The sequence below is a fragment of the Camelina sativa genome, chromosome 3 (assembly GCF_000633955.1).
Source record: "Camelina sativa cultivar DH55 chromosome 3, Cs, whole genome shotgun sequence".
Taxonomy (NCBI): domain Eukaryota; kingdom Viridiplantae; phylum Streptophyta; class Magnoliopsida; order Brassicales; family Brassicaceae; genus Camelina; species Camelina sativa.
The window spans coordinates 9,576,663-9,598,527 of record NC_025687.1 but is presented as its reverse complement, the minus strand read 5'-3'; the positions used below and the strand labels follow the sequence as shown (position 1 = coordinate 9,598,527).

The window sequence follows — 21,865 nt, the reverse complement described above, 5'->3', positions numbered from 1 at the left end:
AACATTGCATTAGATTGAATTGAAAGATGCTGGAGCCTGGAAGGTGTTAACAAGCAAAAATACAGCCCAGCCCTATGCCTTACATTTTGACCAACCGCAGGACATGTAAATCACAGAGAGAATCAGGAGGTTGAGCCAAAATTTATAAACTAAAAAATATATTAATGTGATAAAAGCTTTCCTTAATTTTTAAGATAATTCAAAAATACAAATTAAAAAGCATTCCTTAATCTTAATTTTAGTAATCTTAATAAAAAAAACTTTCCTTAATCTCGTAAGCTTAATTTTTAAGATAAAAATCAGACTGAAAAATTCAAAAAAAGAGAGGAATATGCTGACGAAAAAACGCGTGGCGAATATAAATAAATGTACGGATATATTAATATTATAGTCAAATAAAGAAAGACACCTCAAATTAATAGAAGAGGTAATAATAATAAATAAAATAAAATAAAAAAAAGGAACGGTTGAGTTGAAAAGGCTGGCGCGTACTCGTCAACGTATACCGCGCGTGGAGTGTTTTCGTGTCCTCTCCTCCTCACTTAGACAAAGTTTTGTGGTTTGTGATCCGACACAAAGTTCTAAAATCGGGGGACGTTCGAAGAAGAGTCATTAGATCGTGATCGTTATCGGATTGATTTTTAATAATGGTGAAGGAGACGGAGTTTTACGATGTACTCGGCGTTAGCCCCACCGCTACGGAGGCCCAGATTAAGAAAGCCTATTACATCAAGGTTTCCCCATTTTATTAAAATAGTTTTTGTAATTTCTTTAGCTGATTTCGATTTGGGTTACAAAATTAGGTCAGTCTTCCGATCTGGGAAAGTTCGATTTATTATTAAGAAAGAGCTCAGTTAGTGTCTCTGGAGAAGTTCCTTTGTATTGGACCTAATCTCTTCTTTTTTTTTTTATAATGAATGAATTTTTTTTTTTTTTTTGTCTTCTACAGGCACGCCAAGTTCATCCAGATAAAAACCCTAATGATCCTCAGGCTGCTCATAATTTCCAGGCAACTTCTCTTATTTTTTCTTTTATATTTTGTTTAATTAGATAGAAGAGCTTAAACAGACACTATTATCTTGAATTGATATCTAGGAAAAACTATTATTATATTGGCATATATATGATGTTTGGGAAAAACATATTGTAGTGGTAAAGCTTGCTGATTTTAATATAGATGATGATGTCTGTCTATCTAGTGTCTACATTTTTGTGGTTTACCATGATCTCTTCTTGTGCATCATCACCTGGTTCTTCTATTAGATGCTTGGGTTTNTTTTTTTTTTTTTTTTTTTTTTTTTTTTTCTCATTGTTTGTTGAGCGCATCTGAAGCAAGTGGATTTTAGCCTAGAAAGAAGAGATTGAATAAAACTTTAGGGAAATTTTAGGATCAGAGCTTTGATACCATGTAGAGAGTTGATCAACGGATCGTTGTTTTGATTAGGTTCAGGTTACATCTCTATATATACGTACAAAAGCATAAGTATCAGTTTTTAGAGATAAAGGCTGATCTAAGATTACAACAGATATTTTAGATCAATCTTTATACTCCCTAACAGATTATCTGGTTTCTAAGAGATCAGTATATATAGTATGTCAATTCTTTCAGTATTCTGTCTTTCTTGATCTATTTTTTTCCTCTTTGGTGAATCTTTTTGGATGAGCTTTTTCAAAACGTAAGTTCTTTATACAGGTGTTAGGAGAGGCCTACCAAGTACTAAGTGATCCAGGGCAACGTCAGGCCTATGACACATGTGGGAAGTCAGGGATTTCAACGTAAGTGTCTTTTCTTCTTCTCTCTTGTCATAGTTCAATGGTTGATTCGCTGCTTGCACCTTGTGGAGTTTGGGTGACATTGATCTTGATCTTCTGCTAAAAAACTTGTATTCACCTTACTTCTTACTTGTGGTTTTCATTCTTGCAGTGAGATCATTGATCCCGCGGCAATATTTGCTATGCTTTTTGGGAGTGAACTTTTTGAAGAATACATTGGGCAGCTTGCTATGGCATCAATGGCTTCACTTGATATCGTCACTGAAGGGGATCAGATTGATACTAAGAAGCTTATAGACAAAATGAGGGTAAACTTATCATTTATTGATCTATCCTGCTTAAGAAAATTCTTTGATCACCATTCTTTCGTGACATTCTATACTTCAAGCATTAAACATGAGAAAGCGTATTTTAAATTTTCTTAACACACTCTATTGACATGAATAAACATCTATTCTTAAGAGACAGTTGTTTAGATTATCGGAACAGATAAAAAAATTGTGCTCGGCATGTCACTAGAACATAGAGTACGGAGTACCCAGATTCCCCCTTTGTTCATAATGCCCTTAGCATGTTTGATTGTATTTGGTTTCAGGCTGTTCAGAAAGAAAGAGAAGACAAACTTGCTCAGATTCTTAAGGACCGCCTCAACCTATATATGACGAACAAAGATGAATTTGTTAGCAATGCTGAAGCTGAAGTAACAAGACTCTCAAATGCAGGTAAGATGTTCTGTAGCATATTGTTCCCCTTATATAATTTATGCTTTCTCTTTCCATTTACGCCATATCTGTGGTCAAACGGCAAACTTATCTTCTTCTGTATGTATATTTAACAGCATACGGGGTGGAAATGTTGAACACAATCGGATATATTTATGTAAGACAAGCGGCAAAAGAGCTTGGGAAGAAAGCTATTTATCTCGGTGTACCATTCGTTGCTGAATGGTTTAGGACGAAAGGCCACTTCATCAAATCCCAAGTAACAGCTGCAACAGGTTAGTGACTCATGAACAACATCATATTTATATCATGTCCTAGAGGTTGTAGCATGTGTTACATAACGAAAATTTAATTCAACTACTGAAAATGAAACCCCAAGTATACTTTCCGAGCCTCGTAGAACTTGGTCTCCTCTCTTAGGGAGTAACATTTAGTGACTGTTCTTTTTCTGTCTTCTTAGGTGCATACGCTTTATTCCAGCTGCAAGAGGAAATGAAAAGGCAGCTAAGTGCTGAAGGCAATTATACCGAGAAGGAACTGGAAGAGTATATGAAAACCCATAAGAAAGTGATGATTGATTCTCTGTGGAAGCTCAATGTTGCTGATATCGAAAACACTATCTCCCGTGTTTGTGAGCTGGTATGGTAGTCTAGCTATACATGCACTATTTGGCTGATGTAGCATCTTGGTTCAGTTTCTTTGTTGTAACCATTTTATGATTTTTTCGTCTTAGGTACTTCAAGATCCCAATGCCAAGAGAGAAGAGCTTCGTGGAAGGGCCAAGGGGTTAAAAACTCTAGGGAAGATCTTCCAGGTAAATATTTTTTATTCCCGTATTAGAATGAATATAGCACATATCTTTTCAATATAACATTTAAATGTACTTCGAGAAATAAGGAGGACTGATGCTTTTAGTTTTGTGGTCATGTAGAAGAACAAGATAGCCAGTGAGAGTGATCCTTTAGTAAGAGCAGAACTTCACAAACTAAACGGAAATGGTCAAGACCATGAAAATGCATCCACATCACCAAAATCCGATGAAGCATCTCGTTCTAAAGTTGGACCTCAGGTACATCTCCTTCCTCTTTAGTCATTCCATTTACCACACACACTATTTGCATCTTACTAGTACTTAAACGAATCCAGAGGAACATATACTCGTGTAGTCTTAATATATCCACTTTCACTAAGCATGTTTGAAGGCCTTGTTTTACATATTGTGAGAGACAGCTCCATGTTTATATGTGGTAGAGATTTAAGAAATGATATAGGGTATAGATTGATTACGAAAATTGGTTTGTGAGTTGTTTATGACACTTATGAGAGATCATGAGATAAGATTGATTCTGTTAGGTATTGTTATTTTAGCCGGAAGACACTGGTTCACTCACAGTCTCTTCTTACATGCACCATCTAAAGGAATCATGAAATGCAATGTATGTATATAGGAACCGCAGAGCCCTTATGTGGAAACACCGACGCTTGGAGAAGAGCAATTCAACCAGTACTTTCCAAGGCCTGCGCCGCCTCCAGGAGCACAGAGACACTCTTAAAGCTGCCAAAAGGATTTGATTCAGATAAGAGATTGCGCAAAGACTATATTCCGCTTTTGTACTATATATAATACAAAGTCTTTATGCATATTTGATATATTTGCAGGCGGTAGTAACCATTATGTAAGTTCTTTTTATGTTTGTTAGAAGAAGAAATTATTGGATCTTTTGGAAAAAAAGGCACATGAAATCTCATTTTAGACAATGTATAATGTTGTTTTTATTTTGATTTATATATGAATATAGATGATGTTTGGAGATCATGTGTTGTGAATTGTGATTCTTATTATTGATTACTAGAAGAAGAGCCTCATAGAAAGAGACATACATGTAAATTAGCTGTCTTTACAACTTGCTTATGTTTTTTGAGAAACTCTTATCGTTTTCTTCATACATGACAGTTGAAATGTAACTAAAAAAACTCAGTTACATTTTCATGTTTTCAGACACAAGATCTAGTAATGTTTTGGGAAACATTTGTAATCGAATTTAATCGTAAAATTCAATAATACTACTAGTAGTCTATTAAATTCACTATTAAACGATGTTAGTTAAGTTCTAAACGTTAGTATATTTTCTGTGTTGGAAATTAAAGGCACACACGAGAGACGTTATGGTATGGGAAGAAAAGAGCGAAAAAGACAAGAATACGGGTTACTGAAACGCATTGTGGCAATTAAATCATGTGCGTACCAAAAACGTTAACATAAGGTCAAATACGTCAAGTTTTAATTTAATTATTATGTTAACAAAATTTGTATTCTTAATGAGAGATTATATAAATTAATAATCACATTCACAGGCTTCTTCCCTCAAGGAAAGCATCAATGGCGGAATAACAATAAGCTTACTTGTAATAGCCCCGAAATCACCACGGGTGAAGAAGAAGACGACGACGAAGAAAGCCACTGGAAAAAATAAGGCAGACGACAGAGATACGCGTTTCTGTGTGTGTTTCTTCGCGGCTTCCACGAAGAAGCCGAGAACGTACGTGATTCGTATTTTTTTCTCTCCACACACTCTCGTCCGGATCTGATTTTGTGGTTGGAATAACAATCGGTTTCTGATTTTCGAATTACTTACAATTTTCGAATCGGAATTAAGAAGTTATGGAGAAGGCAGAGAACGAGAAGAAGCCATCGGCTGTATCCGACGTCGGAGCATGGGCGATGAACGTTACGAGTTCCGTTGGGATCATCATGGCCAATAAACAGCTAATGTCATCCTCTGGTTTCGGCTTCAGCTTCGGTTTGATTCTCTGATCTCTCTCTCCCTGTTTTACTTTTCGTTGGATCTGCATGATCGTTTTCGTTTTTAATACTCTGATCTGTGAATTTTGTGAATTATGCAGCGACGACTCTGACGGGGTTTCACTTTGCTCTCACTGCTCTCGTTGGGATGGTGTCAAACGCGACTGGCTTATCTGCGTCTAAGCATGTTCCTCTTTGGGAGCTTCTTTGGTTCTCACTCGTTGCTAATATCTCTATCGCTGCTATGAATTTTAGTCTCATGTTGAACTCTGTTGGTTTCTACCAGGTGGATTAGTGAAGCTTCCCTCTTTTTATGTGTTCTCAATTATAGCTTTTTTTTTTAAAGATCCTTCTTCTGATTGTCCAACATTTCATATAGATTTCGAAATTGAGTATGATTCCGGTTGTTTGCGTGATGGAATGGGTTCTACATAGCAAGCATTACTCGAGAGAAGTCAAGGCATCTGTCATGGTTGTGGTTGTAGGAGTTGGGATTTGTACTGTCACTGATGTCAAGGTTAATGCCAAAGGTTTCATTTGTGCTTGCACTGCCGTTTTCTCCACTTCTCTCCAGCAGATTGTAAGCTTTTCTTCATACCTATTTACTCAAAATTCAGTGTTTGCCCTTTACTTTGTTGCTTCATCTCTGAATTTCTCAAATAAGTGGCGATCTGGTAGTGACTCTGCTTTTTCATTCTTTAAATCATTCTGGATATATACGTTAAGCGTTTCATTAGATAAGTTGTCATGTAGCCTTGAGTATTTTTCATAACCTGTCTGTCAAACATCGATACTGTTAGGTATTTATAGCTTCATTAATCTGGGAGATAAGCTGTCTTAGTTCTCAAAACTCCTTATGGAGAGTCTTACTTTGCTAAGTTCTTTCTTGATGATAAAATTTCTTTTTCTGGAAACAGTCTATAGGTTCACTGCAGAAGAAATACGCAATTGGATCATTTGAGTTGCTTAGCAAGACAGCTCCAATCCAAGCCATTTCACTCCTCATCTTTGGTCCATTTGTTGACTATTTCTTGAGTGGCAGATTCATTACTACTTACAAGATGACTTATGGTGCCATTGTAAGTATCTGAAAATCTCCTAGTCCCGTTTACAAACTCATTATCTAACAATTAGATAACCATCACACACACATACAGCTATGCATCCTTCTCTCCTGCGCATTGGCGGTTTTCTGCAACATTAGCCAATATCTCTGCATCGGAAGATTCTCTGCTACCTCGTTCCAAGTTCTTGGTCACATGAAAACAGTCTGTGTCTTAACATTAGGATGGCTTATCTTTGACTCGGAGATGACATTCAAGAACATAGCAGGTATGGTCTTAGCCGTGGTGGGGATGGTTATCTACAGTTGGGCGGTGGAGTTGGAGAAACAGAGAAAGACGAAAGTAACACCGCATGGTAAACACAGTATGACAGAAGATGAGATTAGACTTATCAAAGAAGGAATAGAACATATGGATTTGAAAGACATGGAGCTAGGAAATAATAAAGCATAAATAAAGCTCTTCAGGACAGAAGTTTTTTTGGTTTCTCATTTCGCCAACATGTAACCTTTTTTGTTTACTTTTTTTCTTTTGCCCTTCTATTTGTGTTCTTTGTCTCAAAGAACCATTTATAGCCTTTATCTGATGAGCTCTCCTCTGCAGAGCACATTCTTTTTTCTACAGAAATATATGATTTCTTTTTTTACATCTTTTTTGCGGTAACAATGTTGGAGTAATCATGTGTTCTGTTTCCGATCATTGTTTCTCCAGTTTCTTTCTCTTAACATACCTTCCAATTATGGATTTTTCTGATGCAAGAAACACCACAATTAAATTGTCGCAACATTGTCTCATATAGAAAGTAAAATTTTATTATAAGACCGTAAAATCTATATAAACCACGAGGTTACACAAGCCATTTAACATGAAGAGACATATCTAGATCCCATTGAGAGTGACCACAACTCTGCGTGCGGTTGGAGCATCACGGTGTTCACATAGCCATATTCCCTGAAACCCCAACATTTCCAACACAAAAGCTTTAAATAAGAGAAAGTAGATGCAAATGAAATCTAGGTGATATAGATTTGAACTGCAAAGCATTGTAGTTTTGATGATCCATTTACTACTCCATCCAAAGAAGTCAGCACCATAAATGAAGAAATATGAAAACATGTGAATGTAGTAATGTTATAGTCAGATGAAGAAATTTATTACCTGCCAAGTTCCGATGTTAAGTTTGCCTTTTGTTATTGGGATTCTGCAGAGCCATAAACACTTGTTAAGTGGGCATCCAAGAGCTAAGAATATATTATGCAACACACTAGACACTAGGGTTACAATAAGATTGTGTGACTCACGTGAGTTGACATCCAAACATTGATGATTTGATATGAGCTGGCATGTCATCTGGACCTGCAATTACATTTACAGAATTCAATTCTCAATACACAAGATTTGATGGTAAAAGAAACAGTATGAAAGTTATGGATAAAGGGAACATCTTTGATTCACAAATTAGCTTCAGGTTGATGAAAATAACAAAGAAAGGTAACTAACTGTAAACTAACCTTCCATAGTATGCCTCCAAGGTGCTGAATTCCCCTGAGTTTTAACCCAAAAATAAATAATTGGTGATCAGTTATGGATAAAGGGAACATCTTTGATTCAAAAAGTGTGCAAACATAATGATGAAGTAAATAAAGACATGTTAACAACTAATACCTCAGGAACAATACTGTTCAAGAAAGTCTCAGTATCAGCCTGAACATCTGGATCATAATTCTCATTGATTGTCAGAGAAGCACTTGTGTGTTGTACTGTAAACCAAACAAACAACAACACACAATTACTCAATCAAGAACCCCAAAAAACAAACAGAGAGCAGAAGCTGAATGATAATATTACAGAGAGAATTATTAAAAATAAAAAAAAATCTCACAGAAGACATGAGCAAGACCACAATTGAAACCTGACAAGTCTTGCCCTATTTCCTTCAATATCTGTTTCAAACAACAAAACCCCAAAACCACACAAGCTTTAAAAACAGAGTTCATCAACTGATACAAACAGAGCAAAGAATATACACAAAGAACGAAACCTTAGGAGTGATAAGATGACATCCGCGGCGTTGGGGTGGAAGCGTGATGGTTTTCTGAGCCCACTTAGGACCAGAGGAACTCGCCATCGAAGCTCGATCGGTAGCTGGATTCGCTGGAGTTAACACCGATCTGACACGCAGAGGAACAACACCAGAGAAGAAGACCGTCGAGCTCTGCATCATATAGCTTTAGATGTTTCCTCTCTAAGCCCAATAATAACAACAACAATGGCCGATACAGTTTCTCCTCCAACTACAAACCAAAATAAGGCCTTTCACTTTCACCATCATCACTCACCATTCATTTTTTTTCTCACTTTACTTCGTTTCTGGGCCTTAGAATTTTTTTATGTGGCTATCAATTAACAAAAACGGCGTGTAGTTTATCTCTCGTTTGTTAAAATACAAACTACATGACGTTTTTGTATGCTTTACATCATATCATCATGTCTTTCTTGTTGGTTCCTCAATGATTACATAACGGAAACTTGAGTTTTCCGGTGAATATTCAATGTTTTTGCTCTTCTTCTTCAACAGTTTCTGAGCTATTCTCTTCGTCGAGTCTGGTAAATACTTTACCGTTGTTTCCATGAGCGCAGATGCATCCAATGACATATCTTTAGCATAGTAATGAGCGATCTTGGGCAATAGTATCTTTGTCTCATTGTGTATACGAACGTTGTTTCTTATGAACTCTTCTTTGGCTTTTCTTAGATCCCGGAAAACGCAGTCAGCGGTGTAAACCCGAACCTGAAAGAACAATTAAGTGTACAAGATTAGAATCCAAACAATAAATTCCAAACTTTTATTAGTACACTTGGTGAGGCTTTTTTTTTTTTTTTCTACCGGAGGATCTGTAGAAGCTCCTGAAGAAATAGCGAAATGAGCCAGTGACTCGGGATATTCCAAGGCGTAGATGTGTTTGACATAACAAGTTTTCGACTTTCTTGATGGTGAAAACAATGTCTGCAACAACTGTTTACAACTATCTCAGATACAAGATATGAAATATAGTGAAAGTGAAGCAAAAGAAAAAAAAACAAAACAAAACAAAGAGAGTGTGTTGCATACAGGTGGTGAGAAATGCGGACGAATGCCTAAGATTGAGCTTTGGATAATGTAAGGGTTTACGCGATAGCCTCCAACATCATAAGCTGCCTGAGAGTTATATAATAGGGGGCTTAAGTAACAGCAAAGACATATAAATCAATCAGTCTAAGAGATGTAAAGAACAAACCTTTAAAACCGAGGTGTTTCTCGCACGGTTGTGAGTTCCATAGGCTAGATAGGCCTGCAACAGAGAGAGAATAAAGATATAATTGAAGCTTTTATACAAGACACAGAACCAATAAGAGACTAGTTATTGTTTGCTTACATGCATTGTAAGGGCATTGTGAATGTTTATCCAAAACGCGAGCTTCTCTTCACGTTTCATTCTACTGGGATCAACCTTCTCAAGCTTTTGAACTAGTGATCTATACAAATCAATTGAGTAACGTTTCAGGTCAACCCCAAGTCATTGTAAAAACTGTCACGTAAGCAAATTGTGTTACTCTTTTAAGTATGTATTTACCTGAAGTTTTGGAGCATTAGAGCAGCGTGATTGAAACTACCATCATCCAGGTGAAGTTCTAGAGACTCTATTACAACACTGTGTGGCACATTTGCCGAGTTGCAGCTATCAAAAGTGGTTTTGGAAGAGACAGATGAGGGTGAAGAAGCAAAAGCCTGAAGACAAGAACTGGTTCTGGCTTTGCTGGAGAGTGTACAATACACAGAACATATGCATTCTAAGATATCTTCAGAGAGCCTACTCGGGTTCACCACGTTATCCACTATATGAGAAGAACCTAGAAGATCTCCAAGAGTAGTGTGATTACCAGAAACGTATCTAGTCTTCTCCTGCACAATGTTCAAAACATCATCAAGTCTTGTTAGACTCATCACAAGGTTGGTTAAACAAAGCCAAAGTAAAATGCAAAATGGGTGTTACTTACCCTTGCAGACAAAGCTTTTAAGCTGGCTTGGAAACTCCTAGGAGGACACGAAGAGGAACGTTCAGACGCCGGAGAAGCTTGATATTGGTAGCTGAACACACTAGTAACGTCTGATTGCTCGGATTTGGGATAAAACTGATTAGAAACTAAGCTCGTTTCTGTGTGAGGAGAAGACGAAGAAACTTGCTCATCAAAAGCTGTCCTATAAAGAGAGAGCAGGTACTGTTCTGTGCGCAAAATCTCAAACTCGAGTGAAGCAATCTCCTTTCTCAAATCCTCTGAAGACTACAGAAACATTAAGAGCTACACATTTGCCGAAAACAATATGTGAAGTGAACATTCAAAGCTATAATAAAGTTCAAACCTTTGGCATAACGTTGCAATTAGAATCCTGATAACTTAGTAATCTCTTCTCAATCGACACACTCTGCCATGAAAATTGTGACTTTTTAGAAACCCCCAAAAAAAGTTTTGGTTTTTTAAAAGCTCAGAAATAGTACTACCTGTTTAGTGTAGGTAGAGAATCTTGAAGGTGATGATGCAACAATCACCTTCTGCTTCTTCTCCGAGTTCCTGTGAGACAAAAACCCATTTTTAACAAATTTGATTTCAAGTTGCAGAAGAAAGGGACAGAGAAAGTGTAAATTAATTGTGGTTTTACCTAGGAGAAGATGAAGAACAATCGTGAGAAGAAGGAGATGAGGAAGGTGAAGGAGAACAAAGACCCATCATTTTCTTTCTTGTCTGTTTGTAGAAACTCATCAGAGAATATTACTAACAAGTACTTAGGGATAATAAAAACTAAGACAGCCCATCAAAAGTATCTTCCTTTGAGACGTCGTCTCAAACTCTCAACTCAAAGAGCATATCTCGAAAAAGCTCCAGTCTTTTTGGTTGGTTTTTTTTGGCTTTGTCGTTTATATGCTTATTATGTTAGTGTGACTCCAAAACTTTGCCGAAACAAAATAATAAATTTGTTTTTTTTTTTTTTTTCTATCGTAACTTTCCGGGAAAATGAGCGAGAAAATCAGGAAAGTGATACCGACATTTTTCCCGGGACTTCAGACTGAGAGAGAGTATCCCGAGTTTTATTATTATTCTAATACTCCAGTAACTAATAATAAAATTTATCATTTAATAATATTTCCTCGACATTTTGTAATAATTACTAGTATTAATATTTCATAGTACACTCGTAAACACTCACTTGTTCAGTGCTCAGAACTCAACTACTCTGAAAATAATGCAATAATTAGTACTAGTATTAATATTTTAATAACTAATACGTGAATGCATCAATTATTTGAAAACACAAGGCTATATTTTATTAATTTATATTAATATATAGTTATAATTTTTGCATTATTTTTTTTATTTGTTTACTCGGTTTTATACTTCTATGATTCGATAGTAAAATGCCTTGAAGAAATAAGATAAAATAAAACACATGTAAAGAAAAAAGAAAGCAATTAATGCAGTCGATCTCAAAACAACTAAGGAAGTGGGGACAATTTTAACACGATCCATAAAAGAGTTGACAATGGGACATAAAATAGTAACAAATATTTTGTGGTCACATAAATGAGAAATCTATATAAGACTTCTTTTTACCATTCCATTTAGAATAACATAAATGTAGCCCCTTGGCTTTGTAAAAAAAAAAAAAAAATGTCCAAAAATAGTATTTTTTTTTTTTTAAATAAGACTCAAATATATTCTTTAAAAAAAATTGTGTAGATTTAAAAATTTTAATTACCATTTGGTACTGATAGAGCATGTTCAATATTAGTATAAATTTAAAGACGCATATATATTCTAGTAAACATTACATAAACTTCCAAATCGAGTTTCATTTTCGACGTGGTCCGGTTGAGTCAGACCAATAAATGCCTCCAGTTTTTGGCACCACTCTTGTCTCATTAAATATCAATGTGAACAAAATGTGGATTTTTTCGACTCAGTTTAAGAGGTGTAGCTTCATATGCGCAATTTAATCGAATTTGGGGTACGTATCATTCATTCCTCTTTTTTTTCATTTCTGTTCTGACTTCATATTGGTTACTATCATTCATAAGAGACTCCTGAGTTCTTCTGACCTTCATAGTGTAGATTTTGGGATATTAATCAAGGACAATTCGTTCAGTAAAAGATAAGCAAACCGGGCCGAATTGACTCACCTCTAAATTTTGGGCTCATATATTGCAAACGGGCTTTCTCTCGCGTCATACGTTACTGTTCTAAGTTTTCTACGTTACTAACGTTTTGTTACTTTTTAAGGTTATGGGCATAGGGCTAGATGATAGACGAATAACTCTTACCAAAAATAGTAGGCTACACTCCGACCATAAATCGGATTACTATTATTATAGGTTCTTGAAATAATCGGACTCTTTATCTTTACTCCCTTTTCCTTGGAGTCTTTGACTATAAGATGCAAACGGGTGGTTTTTATAAGTTACTTCAATAATTTGGAGCCGGCAAATATGACAAACGAAAAGCAAATGGTTAGCCGTGCTGGACCAAACATTGCCTTTCTCCGTCACCATTTAAGAATTTACAATTATTCTTATTCGTATCTATATCAATCATGATATAAAATTGGTATAATAAGAAAGCAATCTTATCAATATCTAATTTTTTTATTGTATCGAATAAAATTGATATGGTGATATAATTAGATAATTGTGTTCTGTGATATGTGTTATTCGTTTCCTTAATATTGTTGGTAAATTGATTCGTCTTCTACCTGAACTTTTTTTTATAAGGGATAAATCATAGTTCGAAACCTGTTTGGATTTTGAAATATGTAATTAAAAATGTAAATAATTGACCGCTACGGAGGCTGTATGGAGTTATGGTTTGCATCAAGATGAGACAAAGAGAAGACTTTCTGCACTTTTAACATTTCTTTTGCTCAAATTTTAACTTTTTCAAATTATTTAGCTCAAACACTATCAAACTCATGACATATTTGCTGTAAAAAAGTTTTTTCGAATAAATTTTACATTTTATTCAAAAAAATAAAGTTGGCAGAACTTAATACTATATATAGTACATGGTAATCAAGGATTAAAGATTAGTAGCACACCTGTAGTGATTACAAATCAAATATGTGCAACTGTCATATATTTCTATTTGAATTGTTTTACTAATTAAAATGAATTTCAGGATTTACGGGCAGCACAATGGATGATCGGAAATAGTCTGAGTTTTCTTATACTTCTCTTATAAGATCCCATCTTATGAACAATGGGGAAATCATTTACATGGAAATATTCATTACATTGCATCTAAACAATACAAAGAGGGAACCGTGGGGGTTGAAAGTGCACGTGAATGACAGAAGACTAAAGGAGATGGTTGTGGAGCCAACTATGTCTCTATGTTAGGATTAATATCGACCCTCGTGTGCATCACCCATTCCTCTCCTTCTCTTTATTTATTTATTTAACAGTCTCTTTATTTAAAATCATACATATTACAAAAAAACAAGATTTTGCAGATTTTGAGAATCTATAATGGAGAACAAGAAAAATCAAACGACAGTACTATTTCACATAAAAAGGGGACAAAAGAACATATCAATAAGATTATAAGTGTCTCACATACCTTGCTGGATATCACGATTTTGCATGCCTCTGTCATTTTCTGGGACGTGGGCTTCTTCTTTCTATATTATTGATGGAATTTTTCATGATAATATTTTTTCTGGAAAAATTAGTCAGTATTCTGGTACGGTAAATGTATCTCAAGATACCCAATCAACGAGGGTGTCTCTATAATTTTTTTTCCTAAAGTATTATGTGAATATTGAATTGGGAGTGTTCCGTAGGACAACAATTCCATGATTGAATACTGACTTTTATTCGTGGCTTTTTACTCTCGAACAACACAACATTAAATCAAACTAAGAGCGTGCGTGCGTGTATATTATAAGGGTTTTGTTATTCCAATAGAATCTTAAATTATTGTATCCAAAACATAAAAGGGAATGAGTCGAGTGACGGGGGGAGATGCATAACTCGGTGCGATCAAAGAGACAATATATATATATATATAAAATAATTGAAAAAAATAAAGATGTCCTGCCGACTACCGTGGCACTGATTTGGAACCGAACCAGACACCGAAGCTAAAACCAAGATCCACGATCCTGTTTGGTCGCAGTCGCACATTACTTTAGCATGGAGGTTCACGAGGCACTGTATGTACGTGCAATTGACATGCCCATGGTCCCTTGGGATATTGGAAGAACTATATATTCATAACGAGAAAGCCGAACGCAATTAGTTCAACCATTTGGTGACTATATTTTATATTGTTAGACTAAATACGAGGATATGGTTAGCTAAATTAAGATATTTTTAATAAAAAAAAGTATATCCTTTCATTTTCTGTCGTGGCGTAGCATATCGAACCAAAATTCGTCTGTATGATCTACGAGACAACAAGATACTAACACCATCATTAGTGGTGGTTACTTCCCCAAATTTCTTTAATAAAAACTAATAAAAAAAAATATATAAACAGGAGAGATGGAGAAGAACCGCTGCTGAAATTACTAGGGGAAAAATATTTACTTAATATTTTTTTAACACATGTCAATTTTTTACTAGTCATATATTAAATATTAATTTGTTTTCTTTGAGCAACGATGACACGTTCTCTCTAGTAATGATGCTCTAAGGTCATCTCCAGAGGTAGCAACGCTAATCGTTACTCTAATTAATATATTTTAATCATTTTCTTTTAATATTATTATAAATTTAAATAATAAATCTGTAAAGAAAAATGTGACTAACCATAAACTGCCACATGGCATAGCAACGATTCTTATGTTTCTCCTCCGAGAAAGGTTACTCAATTTCTGTTTTACTTTATCAATATTTTTTAATTTCTTATTGAAAATATCCCTAAGAGCAACGATTGGTGGTCATGCTCTAAGAAATACTCCATATGTCCCTCAAAGATTGATGTTATGTGATTTCTCTTTGTCCCATAAAGTTTGATGTTTTACCACTTTTAGTTAATTAATATTAAACTTTTATAAACTTCTAGAAGTGATCACTAAAAAAATTTAATAGTGATTGGTTTATAAATATATAATATTTTTTAGTAAGAAAATAATATTATATTTAAAATTAATAATCAGTATTTCTTAATTCGTGTGAAATACTTGAAACATCAATCTTTCATAGACAGAAGGAGGTATAGAGTTAAGAACAGTCGACCATTTTCTGAGGTATAGAGTTAAGAACAGTCGACCATCTCTCCCTTTTAATCTACGTACCTACCAAAATATAGTTCATATACATCATAAGCTAAATATATTCAAAACATAAAAAAATGTTTCATTACATACTTTTATTCCCTTATGAGCGGCTTAAATAATTGTAAGATCGAACAAAGTAATTATAACTACCGAACACTATGGTAATTCAGTTGTTGCCTTGTTGGGTAAATAGCTATGTTTCTAAAAAGTTCGTCTATACATAAGGTATATATTCTTTGTGGAATTAATCAGTATCGTCGTCCTATGAAAACATTTGCAATGGTCTAGTGTGTACGCGCGGATCAATTTATACCTCTGCCAAAAGCATAAAACCACCACTGTATAATTTTTGTTTATATTTTCTTTTGGTAAAGCACTATAGTATTTTGTATCCGACATTGCGCCGGAATGATCGCTCCGTTTAATGGATCTTGAAAATATTTAAACAATATTGGCGGGTATCTATCTTACGTATGGTATCCTCTAGAACCCATTATTTGTTTTAGGGCAAACATGATAAAATTACATATATCCCTCTTTTGATGATTTCAAAATGTACAATTATAGAAATAAAAAACACGAACATGACAAGAATCTTATTATAGTATAAGCCACTGTACTTAATTTCACGATCTCAGAAGAAATATACTAAGCTCTTGTCCATAACTACCACCCGGATTCATCATATGAAACGATTCTGAGTCACTCGAACCAGTGACTCGCTCAAACCTCGCCCTCAAATACAGCGTCTGCTCCTCCTCGTCCAACGGCACAACTCCGGCTCCGACTGATACAGATTGCATCATCCTCAAGAATACGGCGTCGTTCTCAGTCACCTTTCTCCTCACGGCAAATCCCATTTTTCTTCCGTTGCAACACATCGACCACACGGGAACATCAAAGATCGAAGACGAGCGGCTGTTGCTGCTTCTACGAGGGTCACACTCGAGGGCTATACGTAGAACACCTGCCTCGTCCATTTCTTTGGCTAAAGCCGCCGTGGGAACAGCTAGTTCGAGGAGGAGAAGCGGTGAAGATCCCACGGCGGTTGAGTCTTGAAGGCAGAAGCTTACTCGGCCACGACGGTGGCCGAAGAAAGTTCCACTTACGATGCTGTTGCTATGGGAGGAGGAGGAGGATGAGGATGAGTGGTCTGAAGAGGAAGAGGAGGAAGTAGAAGAAGACACTGAGACGGTGTCGTTTTGGTGTGAAGGAGAAGGTGGTTGTTGGTAAGTGCAACAGTATGGGAGCATGCATTCGATGAGTGATCGGAGAGTTCGTCGGAGACGGAATTCACGGGCACAGTCTACGGTGGTTGGAGTGGTTATGATTTGCATGTGATGATAGTGCTGATCTCTTTGCTTTCCTAAATCAACCATTGTTCTCATGATTTGTGTTTTCTCTGTTTGGAAGCTAAGCTGAGACTTGAGAGTGAAATTAAAGAAGTGAATATTGAGTTTGTTTTTGGTGAAGGAGAAGAGTAGGTTTGATGGCATATATGTATAGGTGGTGGTGGTAATGGAGAGTGGAGACTTTTCTTTTGTTTATTTTTGTTTTTATATATTTTCAAATATTAGTATAAATATAGTATATGCTTTATATCTTCTTTTGGGTCTAGTGCAAACTTCAAGTAAAGAAGAGAAGGACGAGCTTATTTGTATAATGATTGATAGTTTTATACTCGTGGTTATTTGTGCATTTAAATCCAGCCACAAGATCATCACGGTTTAGATATTGGAAAAAGAAAGAAATATTCCCTCTGTCTTCTAAAGACAGATTAAAAGGTTTTATACATTTTAAGAAAACAATGATTAATGAGTTTAAATATTTTTTTTTTATTGACTAAAGATATAATATTTAATTTTAAATTAATAACAATTCAAAATTTTAAATATTTTCAATTATTACTTCTTGAAGTTTACAAAACATTCATCTTTGTCGGACAAAAAAATATTCCAAAACATCAATTTTTACAAAACATCAATTTTGTAGGTTTGACATGCATCAACTTTGTGTATTTAAGGAAGTATTCTTCGTATGGTCGTTCTCTGAGATCTTGTAATATATCTTGTGATATATAGTAACTTTTAAACCTAAAGTTACAAATCAAAATTCATCTTATTCGTGTAGCTTATACGATAAAAAAGGAAAACATAAGGCAGTGGAGGAAGGAGCATAGGAAGTGGGGTCAACGTGTCGTAATATAAAACGAGTTGGACCCATTTGTTAATGTAATATCCAATCAGTAAGTTTGGAAGGAAGCGAATGGTGCGCGTGCGTCAGTCCAAGTGAAGTCCCACGCACCACCTGACACTTCCAACCATCTTTCACTTCTTCTTTTATTGGTATTTTACTTTGTCAATTGTTTCACAGTCAATTGAGAGTTAACTTTATAGTAATATAAATTTTCTCTAATCGTATCAAAACTAGTTAATCACCCCAAAACTCGGGCTTTATTTGCTTTAAGATCATGTATTGATGCTGGATATACAATTCCAATAATGGCCTGGATACTCACCGTTTCTTATGTACGTAGTATAATAAATCGAATTAGGACATTGAAGCACTTCGGCTCTTCTCTTAATTTTTCTACTGTTAAGTGTTCATGAAAAGATATATGCTTTCTTCTGTCATTACAAAAAGATATATAGATGCTTTTACCAAGAAAAATGTAACATGAGAATAATGATGCATAGGGCGTGAGGGCCTAAGAACAAGCATGCATAGAGCAATGATTAAAACCCAATCATGCTCCGGTATTTTTTTATAGCATTCCTTAAGATGCTGATCTTTATAATCATTGCTTATATCGATTCATGATAGTTTTGCGTTCTAAATAAGATTATCATGTATGGGGTATACTATAGTATAATTTTTAAACTACTTTTAGAAGAAATATTCATAGCATATTAGCATTGCACCATAAGAAAGAAAATTTCGAAAATCATTTTCAACATCATTTTTAGTTTTTCTTATATACTCCCTGTTTTTACTTTAATATCAAAAGTTTTAATATTTATAGGAAAACAAAAAACGTTTATGCATCCACATAGTTTAAGTTGGTATTCATAGAGACTAAATCTTTTTTTCCCTTCATTATTTGCCGATTAGTAACATTTGTAATTTCATGTTGATTAGTAAATACAACAGGATATAGTAAACTTTATAATAATTTCAAGAAAAAAAAAATTTCTTTTCAAAATCAGCTCATGAAATGAAGAAACTTAGTTTCAAAAGCATTTTAAAAGAAAAATATCATCGATAAATGTTACGATTATTCCGTCATTGTTCTATCTTACATATCATTAGATTCCTACTTTTATTTGGTTTTCTATATTTTGATGATTAGCATCTTGTTTTTAAAGCTTTTAATAATAAAGTACATTACAATTGTTTTTCTTAACCACAAAAACTTAATTAATAGAACAACCACATATTATTATTACATTCACAAAAGTAAATATAAAAGCACATATCACATCATTCTAAGTAAGATTGCATGCAGTCCAATCTTTTGAATCCATAACAGTGTAGATTATATATATTGTCTTAGTTTAAATTATGTGGTTTATTAATTAGGTTAATAATAAATTGACTTCTTAACCACAAACAGGGTGATTGGAAAGAGATAATGATGAGAGTTGTAAAATACTTCTAAATTTTTCATAGTCAGTATCTAATCAAGTTTTTGTTTGGCGCGGTGTTGAATTTATCTATCTATCAATTTTTTTTCTTTAGTTTTATATAGATATTTAAGTCAGGGTAATTCTGAAGGTTTTCTTTCACAAAATTTTTAATATGCTCACAAGAAATAGAAAGAAGAAACACATATACAAGTTAAAACAACATCGATCGATATATTTAATAAATTATATTTTATATACTTTCTTATATATAATTTCGAAATGTTTAGTAAAACAAGATAAATGATAAAAGCAGACATGCATGGCACAAAACTTTTTTTTTGTTTTGGATCATATGAAAAAGGAAAAAAACATGAAAAGCCAGTATGTGAATCCTTTGTTCGCATCATCACTTTTTTATCCTTTCACTGAAGTTGTCGGCTTACGTTTCAGAGTGTATAACTTTAACAGAGGTTTTCGTTACATATTTTCACAACTAAATATAATGAATATAGCCAAAGATAATCACTAATTTAACAAGTTGCATGAATCTCTTATCTTCATTAATTTTTTAATGTCAACAAAAAAATGGAATTAGTTAAAAATTGTAAGATTTTTTTTTTGGTGTGTCACATTTTGGTGAAAAAAAATTACACTAAAATGATGTTTGGATGTCCCTTTGAAGATGGCCTTACTAGGAAGGAACTAAAGGACACACATGTAAAAGTGGACCCATTTCACCGCCCAAATGTCCACTACCTAAATAAATAGCGGCTGATTTCTCTCCTGCTATCCGTCTCAAATTTAATTATGTTCCCTATAGTTCTAAGTACACTACTATTAATCCTTAAACGGTCTCTTTTTATATATGTGTCGTGTTCTAATACGATGGCTGTTTATTAATTGAGAGGTATGCATGATCTGAGTGGTTTAGTCAACTTAACGGCACACTTTGGAGAGGGGGAACATGCTTTAAAATTATTGTAATCAACCACTTTTAAAAGTTTTAGTTCTACTTTCTCCCTTCTGTGGTTTTGTCTATCAGATTATTAATTAACGTTATCAACACACTCTTGATTACTGCAACAATATATACATATAGGGCTAATTACTTCAGACATATATAACATATTGTATATGATTAGTGGGCAATAATTTGAGCTTTATGTTTATGACCATATAATGCCTTCATGATGGCATGAATTATCAAATTCAAACGTTTAATAATGTACACTCAGCTAGTGGACTCTAAATACATAGTAATCAAAATATTCCATTATATTATAAACATATTTTGACCGCTCAAAAGCCTAATTGACTGATAAATGAAATACATGTGATGCCATGATATAATACATGAAAACACATTATATGATCACTCAAGGCATATAAAGTTGAATCATCATATTAAACAATGTTATCATTCGTTAAGTAGGTTCTATGGATTATGGGCGAAGATTACCAGCCGATAACAACTCGAATCATTTGTGAATTAAGCCGTATAGACACTGGGATAAAGTTGTATATATTAATTGCGATATATTGGACTTGTCCCTCACGACCCTTACCTGAATTAGACCCACCAAGCAAGATCTAGTCAGTTGCCATTGAAATGATCCAACGAATGTACGTATAATATGACTCGTAATTGGTTCATTGTAAACTTAACGAAATGGAGTCTTTGATGAAAAAAAACAATGGTTCATAGTTCAAGATACACAAGTCAAGACATCTTCAGAAACAAGTTCTCTTGAGATACCATGAATCTGAATATATCGTAATGCCTCTGTAGTGCTATATATATTATTATATAACCTTAAAAGTGGCAACAAAGGCCCAACAAATTAAGACGATGATCTTGTTGATGTCTGATAAAACTCAGAATACTGAACCATGAAGCCGTGCTTATGGGTTGTGTTAATACTTTAAGAAAAAGATTCATGTGTTAGTACACAAAATTTAGGTAAAAGAGAGGTATTATAATATAGATTAGGTATAATGTTTACTCGTAATTGCCATTATTTATATAAGTAAAATCGAACTTGTAGTAGAGGCCTAGTTAATTAGGGCTTGTTCGTTTCGACCTACTCATAATTAAGTTATGCAAATTATGCAATTGTCTAGCTAGTTCGCAAAATCTTGTATATCCGAGGAGTTTTCAAGAGTGCGTTAATATTAGTCTTATTAGATGATCAGTTCGTTAATATATATATATATATATAATATGATTTTAACTTTTATAAGGCTGATTTGTTTCTTTTTTTTCTCTTTGCAATTTCGTACGACGTTCCAGGTGTGGTTTTTGCCTCCATGTCTACGTTGTATCTGATATAGTGTTTTAATGGACCTATGTTAGGTCGAAGATAGAATTTTGCAAGGTACAATAATGGGCCTATACAGTCTGATTTGCGCCTAATTTTTTTAAACTACTAAACACACACATATATATATATATATATATATTCATTTGAATGTTTATATATATACAGTAACATAGTTCGACATATTTGACAAAATCATTAATTTCTTGCTTACTTTAATCCTTTTAATTATAACGTTTTTTGTGTAGC

General features: G+C 34.4%; 5 protein-coding genes across 6 annotated transcripts; 2 read left to right on the top strand and 3 right to left on the bottom strand.

The window, feature by feature from the left end:
• Window positions 465–4,311, top strand: LOC104776231 (chaperone protein dnaJ 10). The gene is made up of 10 exons (XM_010500259.2): window positions 465–734; window positions 950–1,009; window positions 1,694–1,776; window positions 1,925–2,081; window positions 2,369–2,495; window positions 2,612–2,770; window positions 2,956–3,134; window positions 3,229–3,309; window positions 3,427–3,564; window positions 3,944–4,311. Exons 1-10 carry the CDS (start codon window positions 648–650, stop codon window positions 4,046–4,048), a joined length of 1,176 nt encoding a protein of 391 aa, XP_010498561.1. The 5' UTR covers window positions 465–647; the 3' UTR covers window positions 4,049–4,311.
• On the top strand, window positions 4,652–7,008 carry LOC104776230 (UDP-galactose transporter 2). Of its 2 annotated transcripts, XM_010500258.2 has the most exons (7): window positions 4,652–4,759; window positions 4,851–5,035; window positions 5,156–5,296; window positions 5,400–5,584; window positions 5,678–5,878; window positions 6,216–6,377; window positions 6,456–6,815. In XM_010500258.2, the coding sequence occupies exons 3-7, from the start codon at window positions 5,158–5,160 to the stop codon at window positions 6,813–6,815; spliced, it is 1,047 nt and encodes a 348-aa protein (XP_010498560.1). In that variant the 5' UTR covers window positions 4,652–4,759; window positions 4,851–5,035; window positions 5,156–5,157. The 2 variants fall into 2 exon arrangements, with proteins under 2 accessions (XP_010498560.1, XP_010498559.1); XM_010500257.2 differs by having other exon boundaries at window positions 4,851–5,296; window positions 6,456–7,008.
• On the bottom strand, window positions 7,116–8,709 carry LOC104776228 (UPF0047 protein YjbQ-like). Its single transcript, XM_019243580.1, is given in 9 exon segments — window positions 7,116–7,313; window positions 7,521–7,563; window positions 7,664–7,718; window positions 7,874–7,907; window positions 8,028–8,122; window positions 8,245–8,305; window positions 8,404–8,583; window positions 8,586–8,670; window positions 8,672–8,709. Coding segments are annotated over 9 exon segments (648 nt in total). The 5' UTR covers window positions 8,695–8,709; the 3' UTR covers window positions 7,116–7,241.
• LOC104776227 lies at window positions 8,766–11,470 on the bottom strand. The gene is made up of 10 exons (XM_010500256.2): window positions 11,062–11,470; window positions 10,904–10,973; window positions 10,765–10,827; window positions 10,401–10,685; window positions 9,977–10,305; window positions 9,779–9,878; window positions 9,641–9,694; window positions 9,475–9,561; window positions 9,250–9,378; window positions 8,766–9,153 (listed from the first exon to the last, which is right to left on the bottom strand). Exons 1-10 carry the CDS (start codon window positions 11,160–11,162, stop codon window positions 8,848–8,850), a joined length of 1,524 nt encoding a protein of 507 aa, XP_010498558.1. The 5' UTR covers window positions 11,163–11,470; the 3' UTR covers window positions 8,766–8,847.
• Window positions 16,152–17,224, bottom strand: LOC104776226 (protein MIZU-KUSSEI 1-like). Its single transcript, XM_010500255.2, has one exon. It carries the CDS (start codon window positions 17,166–17,168, stop codon window positions 16,299–16,301), a length of 870 nt encoding a protein of 289 aa, XP_010498557.1. The 5' UTR covers window positions 17,169–17,224; the 3' UTR covers window positions 16,152–16,298.

What these genes read in the sequence shown, in the direction of transcription:
- LOC104776231 (XM_010500259.2), top strand. Translation starts at nt 648, where the DNA reads ATGGTGAAGGAGACGGAGTTTTACGATGTACTCGGCGTTAGCCCCACC. An exon ending in AGAAAGCCTATTACATCAAG is followed by an intron (nt 735 to 949) that starts GTTTCCCCATTT and finishes TGTCTTCTACAG; the next exon opens with GCACGCCAAGTTCATCCAGA. An exon ending in CTCTAGGGAAGATCTTCCAG is followed by an intron (nt 3,310 to 3,426) that starts GTAAATATTTTT and finishes GTGGTCATGTAG; the next exon opens with AAGAACAAGATAGCCAGTGA.
- LOC104776227 (XM_010500256.2), bottom strand. Translation starts at nt 11,162, where the DNA reads ATGAGTTTCTACAAACAGACAAGAAAGAAAATGATGGGTCTTTGTTCT. An exon ending in ATTGCAACGTTATGCCAAAG is followed by an intron (nt 10,686 to 10,764) that starts GTTTGAACTTTA and finishes ATGTTTCTGTAG; the next exon opens with TCTTCAGAGGATTTGAGAAA. An exon ending in CTAATGCTCCAAAACTTCAG is followed by an intron (nt 9,879 to 9,976) that starts GTAAATACATAC and finishes TGATTTGTATAG; the next exon opens with ATCACTAGTTCAAAAGCTTG.
- LOC104776230 (XM_010500257.2), top strand. Translation starts at nt 5,158, where the DNA reads ATGGAGAAGGCAGAGAACGAGAAGAAGCCATCGGCTGTATCCGACGTC. An exon ending in CCACTTCTCTCCAGCAGATT is followed by an intron (nt 5,879 to 6,215) that starts GTAAGCTTTTCT and finishes TTCTGGAAACAG; the next exon opens with TCTATAGGTTCACTGCAGAA. An exon ending in AGATGACTTATGGTGCCATT is followed by an intron (nt 6,378 to 6,455) that starts GTAAGTATCTGA and finishes ACACACATACAG; the next exon opens with CTATGCATCCTTCTCTCCTG.
- LOC104776226 (XM_010500255.2), bottom strand. Translation starts at nt 17,168, where the DNA reads ATGCCATCAAACCTACTCTTCTCCTTCACCAAAAACAAACTCAATATT.